At 43.7% G+C, this 21163-nt stretch overlaps 1 protein-coding gene across 3 annotated transcripts in view; it reads right to left on the reverse strand.

The window, feature by feature from the left end:
- Window positions 1–4376: 4376 nt before the first annotated feature.
- Window positions 4377–21163, reverse strand: part of Setd3 (SET domain containing 3, actin histidine methyltransferase) — a 68480-nt gene continuing 51693 nt past the window's right edge. For all 3 annotated transcript variants that reach the window (XM_051151156.1, XM_051151172.1, XM_051151163.1), the window contains 7 exons: window positions 18071–18129; window positions 17227–17341; window positions 12622–12696; window positions 11286–11452; window positions 10357–10442; window positions 6668–6828; window positions 4377–5698 (listed from right to left, as the gene is read on the reverse strand). In XM_051151156.1, coding sequence (XP_051007113.1) covers window positions 5246–5698; window positions 6668–6828; window positions 10357–10442; window positions 11286–11452; window positions 12622–12696; window positions 17227–17341; window positions 18071–18129 — 1116 coding nt within the window. In that variant the 3' untranslated portion in view covers window positions 4377–5245. The remainder of the gene's footprint in view (window positions 5699–6667; window positions 6829–10356; window positions 10443–11285; window positions 11453–12621; window positions 12697–17226; window positions 17342–18070; window positions 18130–21163) is intronic.

A 21163-nucleotide genomic window follows, 5' to 3' on the forward strand; every position in this document is an offset into this window, starting at 1 on the left:
CTGGTGGTGACATTCTGATTCTTAACCCAAGTTGTACTTCCTTGCGAGTTTGCAGAAATGACTTCCTTTAAAATGTGCAGATTCAATAGCTGAAGGCTGAAGGCTGCATAATTGAATGGCTAGAACCCTGAGATGAGTTAGCAAGCACACATACATTATCCTCTTCACAGCATACATTATTTGGGCTTAATTTTTCTATTTCCCAGGCTTGTAATCTACTTTCCCTCCCATCAGATACACAGCAATTCTATTCTTCCAGGGTCAGCCGCTTCATAATCATCACCCTGACAGCACAGCTACATCCTTGCTCACTTAATAACTATTTATCATCTGCTATCTTCCCACTTTCAAAAGGGAATAAGTTAAGTGCTCCAGAAATTGGAAAAAATTGAAATTTGACCTTTATTAACTGGGTTAATTGTCAAAATCTCTGCTTGTAAAAAAAAAATTAATGACCAAAAAGTATAACTTTTAGAGTTTCAAAGATTAGGTTAATGTCCAAGGAAGTATAAACTTTGACCTTTTTGACACATGTCATGAGCAACAGCCATCCTAATAAATTACTACCTGTGAGCAATTATAAAGCTCCCCCTGAATCCAATCAGGCCATTTAATTGCTCCAGAAACCACCCCCCCCCCCCAACCTCTGCTTCCTCCAAGACAGCCTGCAGGTTCTGCAGGTGCCTGTGGGAGTCGCTTTTTATGTTTGTTGCAGTAGGAATACTTCCTTGTTCAACCGTGCATCTAGACTGGGAAATGGTCACCCACAGATGTGAATTGCACCTGACACAGGCAGCTTAGGCAATAAACAAAACTGGTTACAGAAACCTGGAAGTCAAGACTGTAGGCTCAGAGACATCAGTCACTCAAGTGAATTTTCCACTCCCTGAATTGCCTGTTCAAGGTTCAAGGTGTGCTGGTGCCGGCTGTGGTTTGAGTGTGTGCTGAGCCCCTAAGTGGAGCTGAGAGGCGGTTTTCTACATGCTCCACTTGGAGATGGACAGCTGCAGCTGGGGCTGGGGAGCAAGCATGGTCCCACGGTCAGTGGCATGGATGCTTCAGTGTGGGCAAGAGGAATGTACTCATCAGGTCACATTAGGCAGCTCATAACTGTCTGTAACTCCAGCTCCACAGGAACTGGATACCTCTGAGGGTATCTGTGCACAAGCCGTACACGTAAACTAATGCAAGCATACACTTATCCACATAAAAATAAGATAGGCATGTTGGCTTTACCCCATAGCTCCCTGGAGGCAGACTCAGGTGGATCCCCGTGAGTTCAAGGTCAATCTCATCTGCACAGGCTAGAAAGGGCTATGAAAGGGGTGAGGGTGGGGAAGAGAAAAAGGCGTTGTCATCGACAGGGACATCAGTTAGATCCGAGATAATTAGAAGAGCAGCTCAGGAAATAAAGTCGTTTCCCTTTTCTAAGACACCTGTTCTGGTCCCTTTAAAGTCGCTTTAAAGGAGTGTTAGGCAAATCTCTGGCTGTGATTACCCAGCAGTCTTTCTAGTGTCAGTACTCAAACCACTAGATAACAACAAATACTCATGACCAGAAAGGAACAAACTTCCTGATTTCTTCAGGAGTAACAGGAAGTTTCCATCATTTCCCTTCTAGGTCTTGCTTGACAGTGTGCTCCAGTGCCAGGTGTGGTAATGTTCTAGAACTGTCTGACTGAGGTGCATGTGGTTCTAACTGCCGTCTCTTAGTGTGACTTGAGTCAGCTGTCATTTCCATCGACATTTGGGGCTTATTTTGAGCTATCTCTAAGATGTAAAAGTTAAGTTCATGGTGACATTAATATGTATAAAATAATGTTTTCGATATTCATAAGGGGACATGACAGTAGCCTCCTGAGCCACAGCCATGTGTTGGAACTCAAGGCTGATGGGAATTCTCTATCCACCCAGGACATGATTACTGTCTTCAACAGCCCAGAGAGCTGGCCAGTGAGTCCTCTTATACCCCTGGCATCCTCCCAACAACCCATCTACTCTACTGTGTACTCAAGAAATCCTAGCTTCTTACCAAGAAGTAGGTGCAGGACTATAATCCCAGCAACCACGGGGCTGAGGCAGGAGTTTCAGGCCTGGGTTAGATAACAAAACCTTTTTGCAAAGAAGGGAGAGGAGGGGGTGAATACAAATCCTACCCTGGGCATCAAGACACTTTCTGTGGGTCACAGGACTGGTGGAGGTGGTGGGTCAGCACTTTACTTCAGGTCCACCTAACTTCCTAGGCTAATGGTCCCAATTCCAGACTCAATGAAGACACTCTGCAAAGGTTTGAGTCCCAGCAGTCACTGACACTGTAGTAAGTTTGTCCAAAAACACTCTGGAGAAGGGATGTGGCATGAGTGAAAGGTGGAGAGGGTTCAAGGGTGGAAAGAATGCTAAACCATAGAAAGGGAATGGGTCACTGAGGAGCAGCCACTCTGGGTGTCCTTTGGGGGTTGGGGGGGGGGGGCGGGGATTTTAAGCATATCTCTAGATCTACCTATCTCTCCCTACCTTTTCACATAGGTGCTGAGGATCCAAATTTAGGTCCACATGCTTGTGCAACACTTTACCCATCCAGCCAACTTTCCCAGTGGTTTTATTTATTTTTAATTGGAGACTTACGCAGCCCAGGGCTCTTCCTGTCTCCACACCGTTTATGCACTGCAAAGGATCAGACCCAAGGTTTTGCACACCCTAGGCAAACACTACCTACTGAGCTATATCCCCAGCCCGACTTTCTCATTTTAAGCGAATATTTAATTCAGCAACACTATGTATAACGGGAACTTGGAGATAGTATTAACATACTGCCCCATCTCTCTTCAAAAAATTAAGTGCTCCTTAGTAGGCACGTTTTAGAAGCTAACGGAGAAAGACATCAATTGTCAGCTTGCAGAAAAAAAAAAAAAAAAAAACAACTGTGTTTTTTAGGCCAGTGAGTCTCAGGCTGTTTACTGGCCACGAGGTGGTGGTACTTCCGTGACTGGCCTCAGCAGCCTCTTGTCCCAAGGCTCCAAAGTGAAAGAAAACTCACTTTTATGTGATACGAAGAGAGGAAGCCCTATTGACATGAGGATTCTTCAACACCACTAAAGCACTTTCCCTCCATTTCTGAATGGGGTTACTGTGGCTCCTGGGGTCTCATGGGAGTAGGCAGGAGACCAGCTGTGGCTCCCCACCTTAGGAGTCCTTATAGGTAAGCCAAGCACCCTGGAAAGCAGCACTGTCCAATGGCTGCTCTGCCATCTGATACCACACTTTGTGACAATGAGATGGAGAAGTAACTGACAGGACAGCCTCCGAGGCCCCAGAAATGGGTGTCACTATGTCTATAAAGTGTCCTGGGGACTGGGGCTGGAATCCTGACTCTCTCAGCTCTATCTAACTCAAATTTACCCAGCATATAGTTTATAACTGTCCCATGCATGATGATCTATTTACCCTCAGATATGTATACACAAGGCACTTTTAGCAATAGGCTTGAAAACCTCTAGTCTAGTGAGAAGCTGTATCTACAGGCAAATTAATACAAAACTTACTGTCTCATCAGCATTAACTGCAGACTAGAAAATTCAAGAACACAGACATCAGTATGCAAGCTCCACATGCTAGGTAGCTTTTGGTAAAGTGTCCCTGGTATAAGGCTGACAAGGGACTTGCCATCACATGTCCTCTCACAACAGCAGCAGGTAGTTACAGATGGCCCTTGCCTCGCACAGGCATGCAGTGCAGCAGGTGAGCATGTTTGTCTGTGATGCACAAGACCTTGCCCAGTGTGCTGCCCATCTGAACACTGAGCAAAGAGCCAAATAAGTCATCTGCAGGGCTGCATCTTCTCTGAGCAGCAGCATGGCTGCTACAAGGCTACTTGTATCTCTACAGTCCTTATCAAACCAGAGTGAATAATTTACACAGCAGTTTCCAGAATCAGCAAGCCCTGCCTTTGACAGTTAGTGTAATGTCAGTGATGATATAAAAATGTGTAGTTAAGGAAAACTGGAAATAAATGAGTAGCCGGAAGACTAGAGGCTTTTTGGAAGCAGATCTTGTCCACACCTCTAGAGGGACATTGCCCCAACCTCCACACCCTATGAAAGCCAACCTTCCCTCTCCCTCCATCTTCTGGCCTTTGATCCCATGAGGCCTTAGATCCCACTGGAGCGACACTGGCAGCTTAAGAAAGGGGAGGGGCCCCTGTAGGCCTCTGGGCACCCAGGCATGCTCCCATCAAACCTCGGTGTCTGTGACCGACACAGTCAGGGCCATGGCAGCATTCCTCAGTGGTCAGGCAATATGTGGGACGGTCTGCAGAAAACCTTGACTCGAAGGGCCTGCCCTACTTCCAAAGGAACAAACAAAAAACACCAGTCATATTTCTCTTTTAATAAGGGGTTTTACTCAAAAGGGTAGCTTTGAAAATCTCTAGCTTGTTGTGAAAACCAGGAAGCCAGGGAGCTGCCTCATCCTGAACACCCTGTGTGAAGCCACGGCTGCTGCGGTGTCTGTGACACTCCACTGCCATAAATGGAAGTCAGTGCACCACTCTTAAACCGGAGCCAGCATTGAACCTAAGGAGGACATGAGTCCTACTTTGATTTAAGGAAAAGGACAAGTTTTTAATACAGCAAAACAGAACAGAAAAAGTAAACAAATCCTTAGAAATCACTAGATATATGTATTTATATAATTAGAATCATCATCAACATTTTAAGCCATTAAAAATCAGGTTGCCACCTTACCTTTTGGTACTGGGATATTATTTTTTAAAAGAAGGGGGGGAAAAAAAAGATTTTGCCCAGACTCTATATGTAATGACCTCACCCAGCTTTCTTTCCACTGTGCCTCATCCCTACCATCCACTCTACACCCAAAGTCCAGCCTCCAGTCCTCAGCAGGAGGCAGAGGCAGCTTTCCTTCTGGAGTCAGGATGGCAGGCCTGCAGAGCACAGCTGAGCGAGGACCTCACTCTTCCTCAGGGAGAGAGGTGAGTGCCAACAGCTGGTCTGCAGTCTTTTAAGGGCGTCTCCTCCCCTCTGTTGCTGTTGACTACTTGTTCTGCCCAGAAGCAAGATGGCAATCTTAATCAAAAAGGGAAGCTAGATCTTTAAAATAACTTAAAAATCACTTTATATAAAGCAGCAAAAACATATTTTCCTCTCTGCAAAAAGAAAAATGTTAACAAGGAACACGGTGATGTAGTGGGCTGTCCACACTCTCTGCTGACTGGATCCCAGTGAGCACCTCAGAGTCGCTCCTTCACTTCGTCCATGTGGCCTGAAGACTCTTTGGTGTCTTCAGTCACGTTTTCATTTTCTTCTGGGCTTAAGCTTTCATTTTCAGACCTGGTCCCATTAGGGATGGAGTTTTCCCCATTGACAAGCCCATTTTCAGCAGCCTTGGCTTTACTGATAGTCTCCGTGAGGCTCAGAGACTCCTGCATGCCTGCCTCCTCCTCCAGCTTTCTCAGGACCAGAGGTAGCCTCGAGTCCCCCACACCACCCTCTAATAGCCCCAGGTCACTCTCCTCATATCTGGGCAGTGGCACCCTCTCCTCCATATGTTTGCGGTAGTACTCTCGGTTCATGGATGCACTCTTCACTGCTTTTTCCAAAATCTCCTTCTCACCCAATCGCAATTTGATGGCCATTGTGGCACGGACAGACAGGTCAGGGTTTTTCAAGGCGATCTTATCTTCCTGAGGGGAAAGGGACACCACATTAGTGGTAAGAACTCTAAATCATCAAAGTTGCAAAGAGCAGTAGGTCACCCTGAGAGGGCTGAGGGTGTCAGAAGCTTTTAAATTGATGATTCCCACCATCTAGAGACTCAACACCTCCATCAAAAACAACAGTTTGACTTTGGAATCTTTAATTATAGTAAGCTGGATCTCTCAAAACAAAGGTAAGGTCAAGCAAAATGGAGACAACACAGAATGGAGGACGTTACTCACTTTAACCACCCTGAATGGAGCCCTCATGTAGGCCCAGAGTGAAGGGCATGAATTAAAGAATAAGAGAAAGAAGTCTTCCAGCCAGGTCTGGTAAGCAGCCTATAACCCTGGCTTGTAAGGAGGATGAGTCGGGATTGTTAAAATTCGAGGTCTGGATAGGCTACAGAGCGGCTGGTCTTAGAGAGGCTCTGTCTTGAAAGTAGAGAGGCCTGGAGCTTTCGCTGCACAGCAAGGCTCTAGGTTTAACCCCCACTGAGGCACCACGTGCTGGTGCAAGAGACAGAGAAAGAGAAGGTAAGAGCAGGATGAAGGTAGGAGGGTGAGAAAAGTTTTGAAGCTCAATGCAAATTTACGTTCATGGTATCATATGAATTAAAATGTTTTTTATTTGTTTGTTTTTGTTTTTCAAGACAGGGTTTCTCTGGGTAGCCTTGGCTGTCCTAGACTCGATTTCTGGACCAGGCTGGCCTTGAACTCACAGCAACCTGCCTGCCTCTGCCTCCTGAGTGCTGGGATTGAAGGCTGGGATTAAAGGTTTTTTAAAATACTAAATTTGTAAAACTGATCAATATATCAGATATGCTATTAAGTAAAAATATGATAGAAAACTACGGATAGCAATAAAGAATGTCAAATATACATTTTGCTAAGAATCACAATACATTACTGACTAGAAACCAACAAAGTATGATCCTCATTCATTGATATAATTACCTCAATTGTTGTTTTATATGTTTTTAGAAGAAGTGAGGCTCTATCTTCCAGAAATGTCCAAAGTTTGACCTCATTGTCCCAGCTGACAGGAAACTCAGAGTTCCCCAGAGTGAAGATCCTATCAATGGCACTGTCCCCTAGCAAATGCTCTTTCAGTTCCTCTGAAAGAGAAAGACACATAGCAGCAGTCAGCCAGTCAGAAACGGAGCAGCATAGCTCTCACTGCGACAAGCCATCCTCTAGTCTCCCACAGCACTATCACATACCATCCTCTCCCAGACACTCCAAGCAGAAGCAGAGATGAGCTCCAGGCCAGGTCATCAAGCAAGGCCTCCCTGAAAGGCATGCAGACTCAGAACTGAAAACACACCCCCACTTACCACTCTTTAGAAGAGGAACACTAAGAGTTTTCAGACAGGTTCATAAAACCCTGTCTGAAGACATCCTACGGCTACATCCCTCACTGTAATAGAAATGCTCTTGCCGGCCCTTGAGCAAAGATCTCAGTCTTGCCAACTAGGTCAAAAGACAGGAACCCTAAGGCAATGGTTCCAGGTTAAGAGTACTGGCTGGGCTGGGCATGGTGGCCCACACCTTTAATGTCAGCACTCAGGGAAGCAGAGGCAGGAGGACTGCTTTGAGTTTGAGGCCAGCCTGGTCTACAAAGCAAGTCCAGGATAGCTGGAGAAATCCTGTCTTGAAAACAAAACAAAAAATCCCAACCTCACCCCCCTCAAAAACCCAAACCCAAGAGTACTGGCTGTCCTTCCAGAGGTCTCAGGTTCAATTCCCAGCACCTACATGGCAGCTCACAACTGTCCCAGGGTATGGTATTCAAAGCTCTCTTCTGACCTCTATGTCCACTGCACATACGTGGTACATAAATATAAATGCAGGCAAATAACACATATGCATAAATAAATGAGAAGAAAATGTCTTTTTTTTTAAAGATAGGGTTTCTCTGTGTTAGTCTTGGCTGTCCTGGACTCATTTTGTAGACCAGGCTGGTCTCAAACTTACAATGATCCACCTGCCTCTGCTGGGATTAAAGGTGTGTGCCACCATGCCCGGGGAGAAGAAAATGTCTTAAAGACACTGAGGACCAGCCCTGCCCTCAGGACATGTGAGCAGGTGAGCTGGCCCTGCCCTGAGGACACAGGAGCAGGAGAGTGGGCCCTGCCCTGAGGACAAGGGAGTGGGCCTTGATCCAGGGCTCTGAGTAGACCTCACCCCAACATCTACCCCATGCATGACCTGCTGGAACACATGAAGGGGCTGGACCTCCAGATTCAAAGAATCTCCTTGACACATGGCAACAATGGGATATCCAACAGCAGTCCCAGTGAGGATCCAGTGACGATAGTGTAGGCCTCAAACCAGACCCATGATTTGTAGCAATGAACATTTGAAAGTAAACATATGTGGACAAAAGGCTATACTGCATGATGCACTACAGCTTCTGTGAGAAGATTTTTTGTTTGTTTTATTTTACTGGGGGGAGGAGAGGGATTTTGGTGCATGACGTGTAAATCATAGACACTTCATCAAAGTAAAAAAAAAAAAAAAGACACTGAGGAGAGTCACTTTATCAGTCTGGGACTCTCCAGTTGGTAAATATGTACCCCATCTTGTAACAAGCCAAAGATGAAGGAACAAGTACATGGATCACAGAAGCCTGAGTCAAGGAAAAGTGAGCCTCCACCCACTCCTTTCGCTCAGGAATCTAAACTACACATATGCACAACCTCTCAATCACTTTCAAAACTACGTGTAAGAAGAATTCAGCAATGGCTCTGAACAGTTCATCTCCTGCCCATCCTATTCAGTTCAACAAACACACCCATGCTTCTTATGTAACTGTGAGACAGTATCTCTTTCAGAGCAAAATGCCCTACAGCTGTCACTATTTACAATTCAAATTGAGGAGCTATGCTGCCAGCAAACCAAACTTTTATTAGTATTAGTCGGAGTAATTCAAAGAATACATCAATTGTCTTGACATGACAAATTGTCTTCTGATGACTGAAAAGAAACTAAAGAACAGCAATAGACATAAAATGATTTTTTTAAAAAAATGCTTGCTATCTGATGTTTAAAAAAAAACAACTATCCAGTTCTATGGTAAAATTCAGGGTTTTAGAAACTTATCTCTTCAGTTCATACCCTTTGTTTAGAGATAAAGATCTTTAAAAAAACAAAAAAACAAAATAAAAAAACCCCAACTTTTAGAAATAGAAATTTCTTTCCAGAAATCTCCAATGCTGACTCACTGATGCCACTCTTCTTAGCCCCCACCCCTCTCCTCAGTGGGGTAGGCAGAGGCCATGCTCTCCAGCAGATGTGCAGAGAAGTCGGATGCTGCTCACATGATTGAAGACAAACCATAACAAAGCAGCCACAGGCCTGACCCTAGACAACAGACCTTTCGAGTCCAGTCCCAGTTATCCCTTCCTCAGAGGTTCCCAAGTCACCCCCCTCCCACGCTAGCCTGAGTCTGGCCATCCTGAGGATACTCAGCCTGTGTGTTCTCCCTCTACAGGGACTCTCACACCACTCTACCTGTCTCTCCTCCTTCCCCACGTGCAAACATACTGTCTCCAGCAAGAATTGCTCCATGAATTCTATACCTGTACCAGCAGGGACATGGGCTGTTCAGAGTATGGACGCAAGTAATGCAGTGGTTCTGAGTCAAGGTCATCCATTACTAGCTGAGTGGCCCTTGCCTAAGCTCCCATACTTTTTGAACTGGTGACTGCATCAGTGCAACAGGAAACAGCTCACAACACAGAAGAGATAAAAATACAGGAAGCACCATGTTGAGCATTGTACACTGCACAAAATGCAGAGACTGCCATTACCAGCATCTCTCTCACACTCTCTTGCTAAATACGGAAGCACACAAGCTCCTATGTGAATGGTGGTGAGTCTCTGGAAGGTGCTTGCTTTTCAATGGCAGCTACTCTGCCTCACTCTGGTTCACAACAGTGCCTATACTGACCACCTACATTCTAGGACTAAGTTCTTGTACATCCAGTTCTCTGTCAAGCCCTGAACCCACAAGACATGGGGGCAGGGCTGAGACAGTAGGGCACAGCCACGTCTCCGTGGCTACAATGGACTGCTTTACCCAGCTGCACTTTCTCTAATGTTCAGGCAGCTTTGTTCTAGAAAAACATTTAGCTGTTCAATCATTCACTTATTCTCTAGGCCAGCCATTCTGCATAGGACTGAAGACAGCTTAAAACAACAGGCCACATTACAAATGAAGCCTCAGGACCAGATTGGGAGCACAGTTTAGGGTGAAGAACAGAAGCACGCCCTCACCAGTTCACTCTCAGCACAGCAGGCTCAGATTACTTGTTCAAAGCAAGCAAAAAAAAAAAGGGGGGAGGGCGGGTGTTCAATACATGGATTTAATCCTTCCTGGGTCTGAAGTAAGGAGTTGTGGCCAAAAATATTTTGTCTGATACAGCTACTGTCTGCAGTGTCGCTCACCCTCCCAGGGTGTCTCAACTCTACCGTCCCAGTGTACAACAGATTAGTTCCTTCTCTAACGCTGCCATCTTCCCTCTACCGAAAAATGCTTCCCATCTCAAAAATTTCACCTTTAATATGAGCCCCGCATCTTTATATTTTCACAATTTAAAAACAAAACACCACATCTTTTTTTTCATCTGAATTATTTTTACCTTCAGTCATGCAGAACACTCGGAGAAAAGCCAGAAGCTGGGCCGAGATAGGTGGCTCAGTAAAGTGCAGCGCAAAAACACTGGATCTGAAAACAGCAAGATCTGAGGTCAAACCCACAGTTCTTCCAGAGAAAGAAGCCAGGGCCCGCGTGTCAGCAGCGGTCCTCAGGGAGAGCAAGCTGAACCTCACTAAATGATAGACATGCCCCTTGGAAAGCGTGAAGCTGGTGGGTTGGGAGGCCCTGCCAGGCACTGGCCACCCTTGCCAGCATGCCTGCTGCCTGATGGCCTAACTCTGGGGTACATGCTCATGGTGAGAGTTAAACACACCCACAGTCCTTAAGAAGCGTTAACAATTAATTCATGTTGAGCTCACACTTTATCATTAATCAAATATTGACAAGTTCAATAAAAAAAAAGTCCAGATAATCCATTTTCATTAAGCATGGTTCCTCTAGTCCCTGGAGGACTAATAAATCATAATTCCCATCTTTTTTACCATTTCACATCTCAAAAGCAAGAAAATCTTAAAGAATCTAACCAGAAATTCATGGAATCACTGAAGATCATGACTTCATTACAGAAACTAATGGTGGCAAAGAATTAAATAAAACAAATTGATCCAGGTCATTAGCCTTTTCCAGGTGAAAGACATTAATGATATCAGAGCACTTATTTAACGTAACGAGGACTGCAGGCCATATCCCCCAGAACTGGCTGTGAACGCTGCTAGCGACACAATTGTGCCTATCTGGAAGCGCTGGTAAATCACCACACATCTCCAAGGTCTAAATCTGCTGTGTAACAGGGATAAAGGGATTAAGACATACTACTGTGGAGAAGTTTTATTAACACACCAATTAAACACTATGTAATGGAAATTCTGCACGCATGAAGGGAAGGAGCCAAACCATGTTTTTTGTACTTACGTTGGGATGCCAGCACGAGCCAAGACCTCAGCCTTCATGGCATAGAGCCTGTCACTTTTACTCACTCCAAGCTTTATTTTCACTCTGTCATGTGAATTATTGTCAAAGAAAAAACCACTGTGGATCACAAACTCTGCATTTGACCGAGTGCCATAAAAAATGTAAATCTGAGATGCAGTAAAGAAAAAAATAAAAGGACATAAAACAAACTTAGTATGCATTCTTAAAACAGGGCAGAGCAAAAGTTTAGTGCTCATGTGATACCGTATTTTTTGGACCATAAGACGCACTTTTCCCCCAAAAGTGTGTGCTGCTGGGGAATTAGGGTGTGCCTTATGGTCCAATTGTTGTTTTTACTGTTTTTCTTGTTTTACTGCTCTAAAAACTGGGTGGGTCTTATGGCCAGGTGCATCTTATGGTCCAAAAAATATGGTAATGCTACTTTACAACACTAGACACTCTTCTAAAGTAACCACATGTCCACTTGGTATAGCATAATCCTCCTATCTTCCCAAACTATCTAAAGAGAGTAAAGCCAAACACATATATCTACTACTACTACTAGGCAGGGGGAGAGGGGGCACTGGGAGACATTGACCCAGGACTGCCAAGCCTCTAATTCAACCCCAGCCAGTCAGCCCCCTCTTAACTGTACTTTAGAATGTGCCACATCTTCCTTCCTTTCCAAGACAAGGAACACTCTAGAATAGGCATTCACACTAACTCCTATGGGAAACCCTCCTCTACAGCCTGTGCACTCTTACACTAACAAAAGGCTGTGGACTTCTATGAGGAACAGGCTAAGTGGAACGCAGTGCCTATCTCTATATTGGTTTTCTATTGTGTGCTGGGTTGTGAAATTGAGAAATACAGACAGATTTACAGATGTATATTTCAACTTCACTGAGAAAATGTACATATCACAGCAAAAGTACAAGTGGATAGAAATGATTGTTCTAATTCCCTTGGGCTATAGCTACCTAAATCCCACATATTTTAAATTCCACCTCTTTATAAAGAAATTCAGCTTATGAAACAAAACATTTGCTTCAGTATTGTACAACAAATTCTCTTTTGGCTATCAGTGTCACATATCACTATATTGTCCACAGAGCTACACTGTTTTCCTTGTAGATGCAAAGTACAATTCAAACATCTTTCTGACTCAAGATTTGGTCAGAAAACAATTGTAAGGATTACTGTCCCAGCTCCTTCCTATGTCCAATGCTTCCTAAGAGTAAGTGTCCTGACTCTTCCCTATACCCAATACTTCTTACGATGACCAAAGCCACCCACTCAGTGCCCAAAGGTTGTCTCATAGAATGCTGAAACCTACCTGATCTCCAGCCTGAAAGTCCTGCAGAGCTACACACTCACAGCGGTCATCTTCCAGGTTATAGCCAGTTGTAATCTAGGCAGGAGAGAAAGACAGAGTGATGGGGAAAGTGTCCCTCATGACAAAGGTGTCTAGAGGCGCTTACAGGGCAGCTGAGGCGTTCAACACTCCAGCAAAGAGCTGGTGAGGATGTCAGTATTTCCATGCATGCCAAAGACTGGGCAGGATACTGCAGGTCTGAAGTGAGTCTCCCTTGGGAAAAGACATTGTGTATGAATTTTGGGTCTCCACCAAACACATTATTGCAAAATCATTGCCTCTGAGACCTGAGTAAGGTCTCCACAGACGAGAAAAGGCGCACACCCACACTGGCCTTTGTGCCTGCTAACTAGTCATGGGGGCCTCTGGGGTACCTATTTATCTAGAAGTGTTACTTTTGTCCAGGGAGAAATCAATGTTGGGTCAAGTCTAGTTCAGTGAGAGAGCACTGGTTTAATATGCATAAGGCTCTGGACTCATTTACCAGTAATACATAAAAAATGGGGTTTTCTACTTTGTAAGAATCAAGAAGGCAAGAAAAGAGCTGTTTCTAAGTCACAGACACACTTTACTCTGTAATTAAAGTCACTTAAAACTTTCAGGTAAACAGACACAAAGTAAATAGTTATAAATCCCGTTTTCTACTAAGAGATCTTAGTTTCTAAGCCCATATGGTACAGACAGTACAGAAAAGTTCCCTATCCTGACCCCAACCCAAGTCTCCTCCAGGCACACCTGTCTTGGCAAGGCCTCTATATGCAATACACAGAAGTGACTGTTCTTAACTGCCCAGAAACACTTAAAACCCTTTTAAATCTGTTTATTCAGTTTCCCCTTGTGATTAGTTCTTGCCCTTGCCTCATAAGCACATAATATGAAAAAGCCTTTCTGAGCGCTGCAAGCTGCAGTACCCCGGTTCTTGGCACTGCTCATCACAGCAATTCTGGACAACGTCAAGATCGCAGGAGGTCTCAGAGGCACAGTGTTCTCTGCCATAGAGGCCACTGTCCTGTTCCCTCTCTCGTGGAGCTATCTTTAGCTCCTGTTTTGCTTTGAGACTCAGAAACTGGTCTTCTTTTGGGGCAATCTCTCCCATTTCACCTCTCCTCATCCTCTCTATTCTCTAGCTACCACCACATATACCTACATACTTGCCCCCCCATCCTCTAGGAGGCCAGAAGTGCTCTTCAAATCAAGAGTCCCCAGTGTTTGATGTACAGTACCTAACACCTGACACTGCCTTTGAAAAGCCTGCCTTGAGGCACAAACTCCCACGGGAGGGAACAGGGCCCTAGTTCAGTAAACAAACCATCTTGATGCCCCATCTCTCTGAGAACTGCATCTCCTAGACTGTGTAAACTTGTTCTGGCTCCTTTTGGTCCCCTTCACTCCATCCTGGAGGACCAGCAACTAACATTAAGTAGCAGCATAGGAGGACACACAGAGGACATGACCATTTCACTCTTTTCAGGTTCCTCCTACTGTGTACTTATTACTTGCATGGTGTATGAAGAAAGAATATAGAAAAACACATTCATTGATCTAACTTGGAAAAGACAGTGGAGAAACCAGAGGTCATAGCTGTGCCCTTTTGTCCTATTGTTTTGTCCTAGATCAGAGTGCTCATGAGTTCAAAGCACCAGATAATGGACTTCCCAAAATAATGGGGGAGGCCAGATGTGCTGAAGAACCACCTGTAATTCCAACGCTCAGACATAAAGGAGCTCAAGGTCACTTGTGACTACAGAGCAAGTTCAAGACTAGTCCAGGCTACGGAAGAGTTCATGTTTTAAAAAAAAAAAAAAAAAAAAAAAGATGGGGCTATAATGCCTGGGCAATGCAGGAAGTATTAAACAAGGCAAAAAGGGGCTTATGTGACAGAAGTGATTCTCAGCTTACAAAGAACGCCCAGGGTGGCCAGCCTCACTTAGCAATAACTTTACGTGCCATGAGCATCTGAGGAAGTATTCTGGTCAGGAGCAGCAGCAAGCACAAAGGTTCTGAGGTGGGTTGAACTGGTATTAGGGACAACAAGAAGTCAGAGGTAGGTTGGGCCTGTACATGTTTATGAAAAGTAGCGTTCTATGTATCATGGACATTTCAGCAGCCAAACAGAAGGGCTTGAAAGATTTTTACCATGCTGCCTAACCGAGTCACATATGCTATAGTCACCACAACATGCACAATGGCCTATAAACCACTTAACATAAGAATCCTTCTCAGGTAAACTAAATGACTTCTAGAAAGAAATTCTGTCAATTTTGCTAATTTTAGACGGATCTGGCAAGATTTAAAGATACGCATTTCCAAAATGGGAGAGATGATGCAGTGAGTAAAATGCTTGTTGTGCAACCATGAGAACTGGAGTCGGGATGCCCAGCAGCCACATTAAGCTAAATAAACAAGTAAACCCAGGCACAGCGCTGTGTATCATCACAGGGGTGGGCGACAGTCAGGCAAACCTCCTAGACAGCGATAGCCTAGCAAAAACAATGAGCTCCAGGTTTAGTATGAGAGACCTCATGTGTCTCAAAAACACAAGGTGGCGAACACTAGAGGAAGCCACGCAACCTTGACTTCTGACCTCCACCCACACACATACTGACACACACACCTCACAAACCCGTGAACACATGCACTCATGAGAGCACACACACACAAAGGGCATATTTCCTATAGCTTAGGACTGGGCCTTATGATCTCTTAAAACCTGTTTTTCCAGGCGGCAAAGGACTTCACTCCCATTTACCAGAATCCTAGGCAGTACCTGAGTACTGCCGCAGGTTCAGGACTAACCCTGACAGCAGACAGCACAGGTGGGTCATACCTTCTCCTGAGTTCCCCTGTGAGAGTTGGTCAGGCAAGCTAACAGTAAGGAGGGTCAACATGACACCCAGTGAATAAAAGCCTTCATTTGAAGCCCAGCCTTGAGTCCACATATTTCATGTAAAATAAAAGGTTAACTGGTCATGAGTATGATATACAGCTTTACAGTCTGAAAACTGCACTCCTTAAATGCTGCCAGTCAATGTCCCATGAAACCTTATGACAACAGAAACAAACCAACAAGGGTGCAGAGTTAGGTACATGGAGCAAGGATGTTATTATATTGGCTTCTTGAACAAACGTCTTGAGGGTTAACAGAGAACCATGATAGAACCCAAGCCAAACAAATTACATTAGAGAAAAGGAAATGCCTGTTACTCTTAATTTGAGAGTGCCCAGCTTTACCACACTGGCAGGGAACTAACACTAATGCCCAAACTCAGAATGCCATGAACATGCTAGGGTGCCACAGACTGTCAAGAGACAACAGAATGGAGCAGAGCTCTCAGCTGCAGAACCCTTCCATGCAGCTAATGAACCAGAGACCACTGGGAGGATTGCAGGGAAAAGAATGGCTTATTTTACTAGAGACATCTGTGTTGCTTAATTCTTTCTGATTTTTAAAATATTGGCAATGAACATAAACCTTAATGATCCACCGAGTCTGAGGAACAGGGATCTAGTTCACATAAAGAGGGAGAAAAGCACAAGGGTCAGATATTTAAATCTACTTGAAACTTCTTTAAATTTCAAGCTTATCATTAGTTTAAAAATATCTCTAAAGGAGAAAAAAGGACAAAGAATGTAAAATTATATTCATTAATGAAAATGTAAAACATGCTACTATTTCTTAGTCCTACTAATTAAATTAAGCATATCTAAATTAAGACAAAATGTAATTATAAAAGTGTAGTTCTTCTTCCTTGCTACAATTTAAATATTGTTAAGATCTGAAAGACTACCAGAATTAGCAGGAGGATAGTCTGCCTTCAGTGCCTGGCACACAGCGCATGTGCTCAGGCCACTATATAGATGTGAAATAATCATTTTCAGCATTCCTCTAATCTATTTATAATATTGCTAATAATAACAAAGCAAGCTGGCAATGAGAAACAGGCATCAAACCCAACTTCACCCTGCAGACTAGCTGTGCTGAGCACCTCACAATGCTCTGGGTTTTGTCACCTCTCTACCTGTGAGTACCAGGACGTCCTCAGCACAGAGAAAGCTTCAGCCTCATGTTGCCTGGAACCCAAGAATGTAAAGGAACAGGACCCGCCCTCCTACCTCACAGAATCAGCCACAGGAAGACACCTCCTGTCTTCACTCTCCCAGCCACCGGCCAGCCAGCCCTGCACTTGTGCCCAGAGCCAAACACACAAACCTCCCATATGTGAGCTCCAGAGCAAAGCGGGTAAGTCATAGAGGATAAGGAACAGAATGGGGCAAGGGGTGAAAAAGAAGCAGTCAGCAGGGGGCGGGGGAAGTGGTTTGTCCAATAATACAAGAAAATGAGTGTGAGAGCTGGGGCTATGATTTGGAATACTCAAAGTGGACTGAGATTGGAGTTTTCAGTATGAAGAAGACACCCTGCTTCTACTAGAGGGAGGCAGGAAAGCAGCAGGGTTTGCTTCTGCTGTCCTTCTGGCGGGAGCTGGCAAGAGGAAATAGGAAGCCAAATAGAACGTCTATACAGAAGCTCAGCAGCCTCCAGACTCAACCCCAGGAAGAGATCTTTACCAGGCCGTTGGTATGATTGCACATGTCCCATAAAGGAATCAGGGCCAAGGTCACCCGGGAGCCGTCCTCTGTAGGAATTTGGTTTTGTCGTGTCATAACTGAAGAGACTGCCCATCTGCCACAAAAAGAAAATAAGCAAATTAAGAATGAATCATCTAAATGCCACCTGCATGAGATTGCACTCAACCAGGAATCTGGGGTTCTCGGATAGCTCCTCGTTTTCAGTTTTTTGTACCTTTTAGAACTAAATCCAGAATTAAGGAAAGGAGGAGGCAGAATGGCAAGAAAAGAGGCTTCAGAAGGCAAAGTGTGCAGGGGAGCCAGGAGCATCAGGGGTTTCAACCTGCATGATGATGAAACTGCTGTTCCCAAAGCCAGCTCTCTTTCTTATTCAACTGCTGTCTCTAGCCAGCTTTGAGCTTCATTGACAAGTGGGCGCTGTCTCTTTTCTCTGATCAGACCCTCCAAGTGTATAAGATGTAGAACATGGCACTTTTATTACATTGTGCAATGCATTAACTTTATGTTAAAAAAGAATCCTCGCTTCACATTAATATAATCTACTTAAGAGAGAAAAAAATCCTATAACAATACTTAACACTACTGTTAAGCTCAACGTCCCTTGGCTACCTCAACCAAGCCACTAGTTTCACAGGGTCACAGCAGTTTCTAGGCAGCTGTCAAAACCCAAGTGCTTATCAAAGCTGCTCACTGTGCCTTTTGAGACCGCCCTATTTCAACACTGTAAGTAGTCGCAGCAGGTCACTTGCTGAGGAGCTTCCCTCACTTTCACATCCTGGGTCTCCTCAGAAACCACCCTCAGCATACTGCCCCTTACACCAACCTGTAGTCCTCGTAAGTGAAAGAATCCTTCAAGGGCAGTTTGCTGGCATGAGGATGGGTCTGGGAACAAGTGGTTTTAGGAAGCACAGGTGACAAGAAAAAAAGAGAAAACAAAAATCAGTCAGCAGAATTTCATTATTTAGCTGCTAACAGATCCTAACAAGAGCCAAATGAAGCAGGAGGCGTCCAGCCGCGAGACTGAGGGATCAGCGTGCTATTGTGCCCTCATACATCACTGTCAACTTAATTTGTTGTGCCCAGCGGCCACCATAAATCTGCTCCTTCATACTTCGATCTGGAACCCACAGACACCACACAAAACACAGTTTAAGGTGGACTGCTTTCACAAAGGCAGGCACACCCACTGCTACAAGCACCAGCTTTGAAGGGAACACAGTGTGTGTGGCGGGGGAGGCTTACCTATCTTGGGGTCTCCTGCCCTATGACTACTAGATTTTAATCTCTTTGTATGTCACAAGAAGCAACACTTACAGGCCCTCTAATATGCTGCAAACACTTTCACACTCTCTAACTTACATCACTTGATGACAATCGACTTATGTGCAAATGAATTATTTATACCATAAATGTAGATCAAACACAGGAAATCAAACAAAGTAAAGTCTCACGAGAGAATGAAGTAAATTTTACAAGTAAGATAAAGGATAAACGGACCAGCATTTTTTAAAATTATTCTTTTTTTCTAGACAAAAGAATATTTGATAGAATATCCAAAACTTCACACACGGAATAAAATTTTATAGCTTCACATTCCCTCTGTACAAGCTCCTCTCCTTTAGACCTTTAAGCACTTAAAACTTTGTCTCAATTAAGAAATTAAAAGCTGTAACAGTGTGATTTTATTCTTCAGTTTCAATTACAGTCTGATAGACAGATTGCAGTAAGTGATCAGATGAACAAATGGTTGCTTCTGAGCTAGAGACAAGATTCTGCCGGAGCTGATCCTTGCGCTGTTAATGTGGCTCCATGCAGCAGGCAGTTTTTATTCAAGGTACTGGCACCACAAGTGCACTGTAATTCATCATCGCTCCCTGAGCTGTGCTCACTGGCACTGTGCACAGGGCAGTAGGAGATGAGGTAAAAGTAGCCCAAACCGTAAATCAATTAGAAAACAAAAGCTTATGCTCAGTGCGCAATCTTAGACAAATTATATATTACAAAAGGCAGCCAACTGGGTGTTAGTTCCCAGGTGCCTGTTTCTTCCTTCTTCTTAGTCTCATTTTAACCCTTTGGAAGAAAAGTCAAAACATATGTTTACATAATCTTTTTTGGGGTGGGGGTGGGGGGAGGGTTCTGAGACAGGGTTTCTCTGTGTAGCCTTGGCTAACCTAGACTTACTTTGTAGAACAGCTGGTCTCAAACTCACATTGATCCACCTGCCTCTGCCTCCCGAGTGCTGGGATTAAAGGTATGTGTCACCACACCGGGCTGTTTACATAATCTTTAAGATGCCCACCGGACCAGGTGTAGTGGTAGACACCTGAAAACACTAGCACTTGAGAGGCAAAGAACGGAGGATCAAGAATTTGAGACCTGCCTGTGCTACACAGCTAGAGCCTCTCTCAACATAAAGAAATCAAAATACAATAAAATGAAAATTTGTACTAACAGTATGGAATTAAGTAAGAGACTTTAAGGCAACATACAAAATATTAAGTACATCACATAGCATTTCCAGTTGCCTGGGAAGGTTAGTAACAGTGCACGTCTGCCCCAGGGTCTGGAGACTGACAAGGAAATGCATGCTGTGCTGAGGGCACGAGGCATGTTCTCTTCTTAATCACTAAATTTAGTCAAGATAGAGCTCAGGTTTTCCTTTAAACACAAGAATCAGCATAGGCCCTTTCCTCCTCCCAAAACTAGCCTGCAAGAAGTAACAGAAAAATAGTAAAGACAGTGTATTCTATTGATAAATATTCCTTTCACTTGTAATAAAGTAAAATCTCATAGCATCTTATTATTGAGACACACCCCAGATGTCTCTTTTCAAAGTCTAAAAATGGGAAAATGTTATTTTTTTAAAATATTTTAATTTACTTTAACTATGGAATTTACTACAGCCTTTTGAAAGTTGATAAATTTCTATGTGAAATCTTATAAATAATAAAAATTTAACATTCTCCCCCTCAAAAAGCCTGCTATTAAGTAGGGGAAAAAATTTACAGTTTTCAGTTTTGAAAGGACTTCAAGATTCTACCAACAGTTGAGTATCTTTGGATAGCCTTGGATTCCTCAAGAACATGGGTGACCACTCCAGAGCCAAGAAGATGGAAAGCTAACACCAATGTGTTCCTTCCAACAGTTTACATATATCCTGCATCACATAATAGTCCTGATAAAAATCATTAAAAAACAAAAACTCAATAGAAAAATGTGTAAGTACATTTTCAGATAGAAGGCTACTATTCTTTTAAAAAACTGTGTGGTTATATAACATTTTCAGAAGCCTTTAGAAATAGTTGTTCTCTGGTATAAAAGCCAGTCTGCACTGATACATGAACTTAACAATTGGATGAAACAAAATGTGGCACTAAGGACTGGTTCCTCCTCTGCAGGGCTCTTCTACTGTGACGCCAGCGCCATCTATTGGTGGCCTCAAAGAGTGCGTGTAGTCCCTACGTTCTGCTTCATCTGAATAAAATCAAGTTTCTAAAAAACTAAAACTAAAACTAAAACCCATACCTTTCATCTGTAAATATAGCACTCTTTAAGGTCTGGAGGTATTAAGATATCAAAAAATAATTCAACTACAATTTTTTATTTATTGTTTGAAGATAAATGGCTTCCCTTATTTTGAAAAAAATGAACAAAGCTAAAACAAATGTTGACTCCAAACTATTTTCATTTAATACCTGGATGGAATTTTTTTTTTTTTAAAAATCAATCCCTTTCACTGTTGCCTAAAATTAATTTGAAGTGAACTGAAAGCTTCTAAAATATTCTCATCTGAGGACATTTAAACTCCTAGTACACAGCGAGGATACTCTGCTCCCTTCTGGGAGTAACCCATCTTGAGCCGGTCATCCTGATGGCTTTCCCATCACTTTAAAGATCCTCTCTCCACTGAAGCACA

Source organism: Acomys russatus, chromosome 1, assembly GCF_903995435.1.
Source record: "Acomys russatus chromosome 1, mAcoRus1.1, whole genome shotgun sequence".
Taxonomy (NCBI): Eukaryota; Metazoa; Chordata; class Mammalia; order Rodentia; family Muridae; genus Acomys; species Acomys russatus.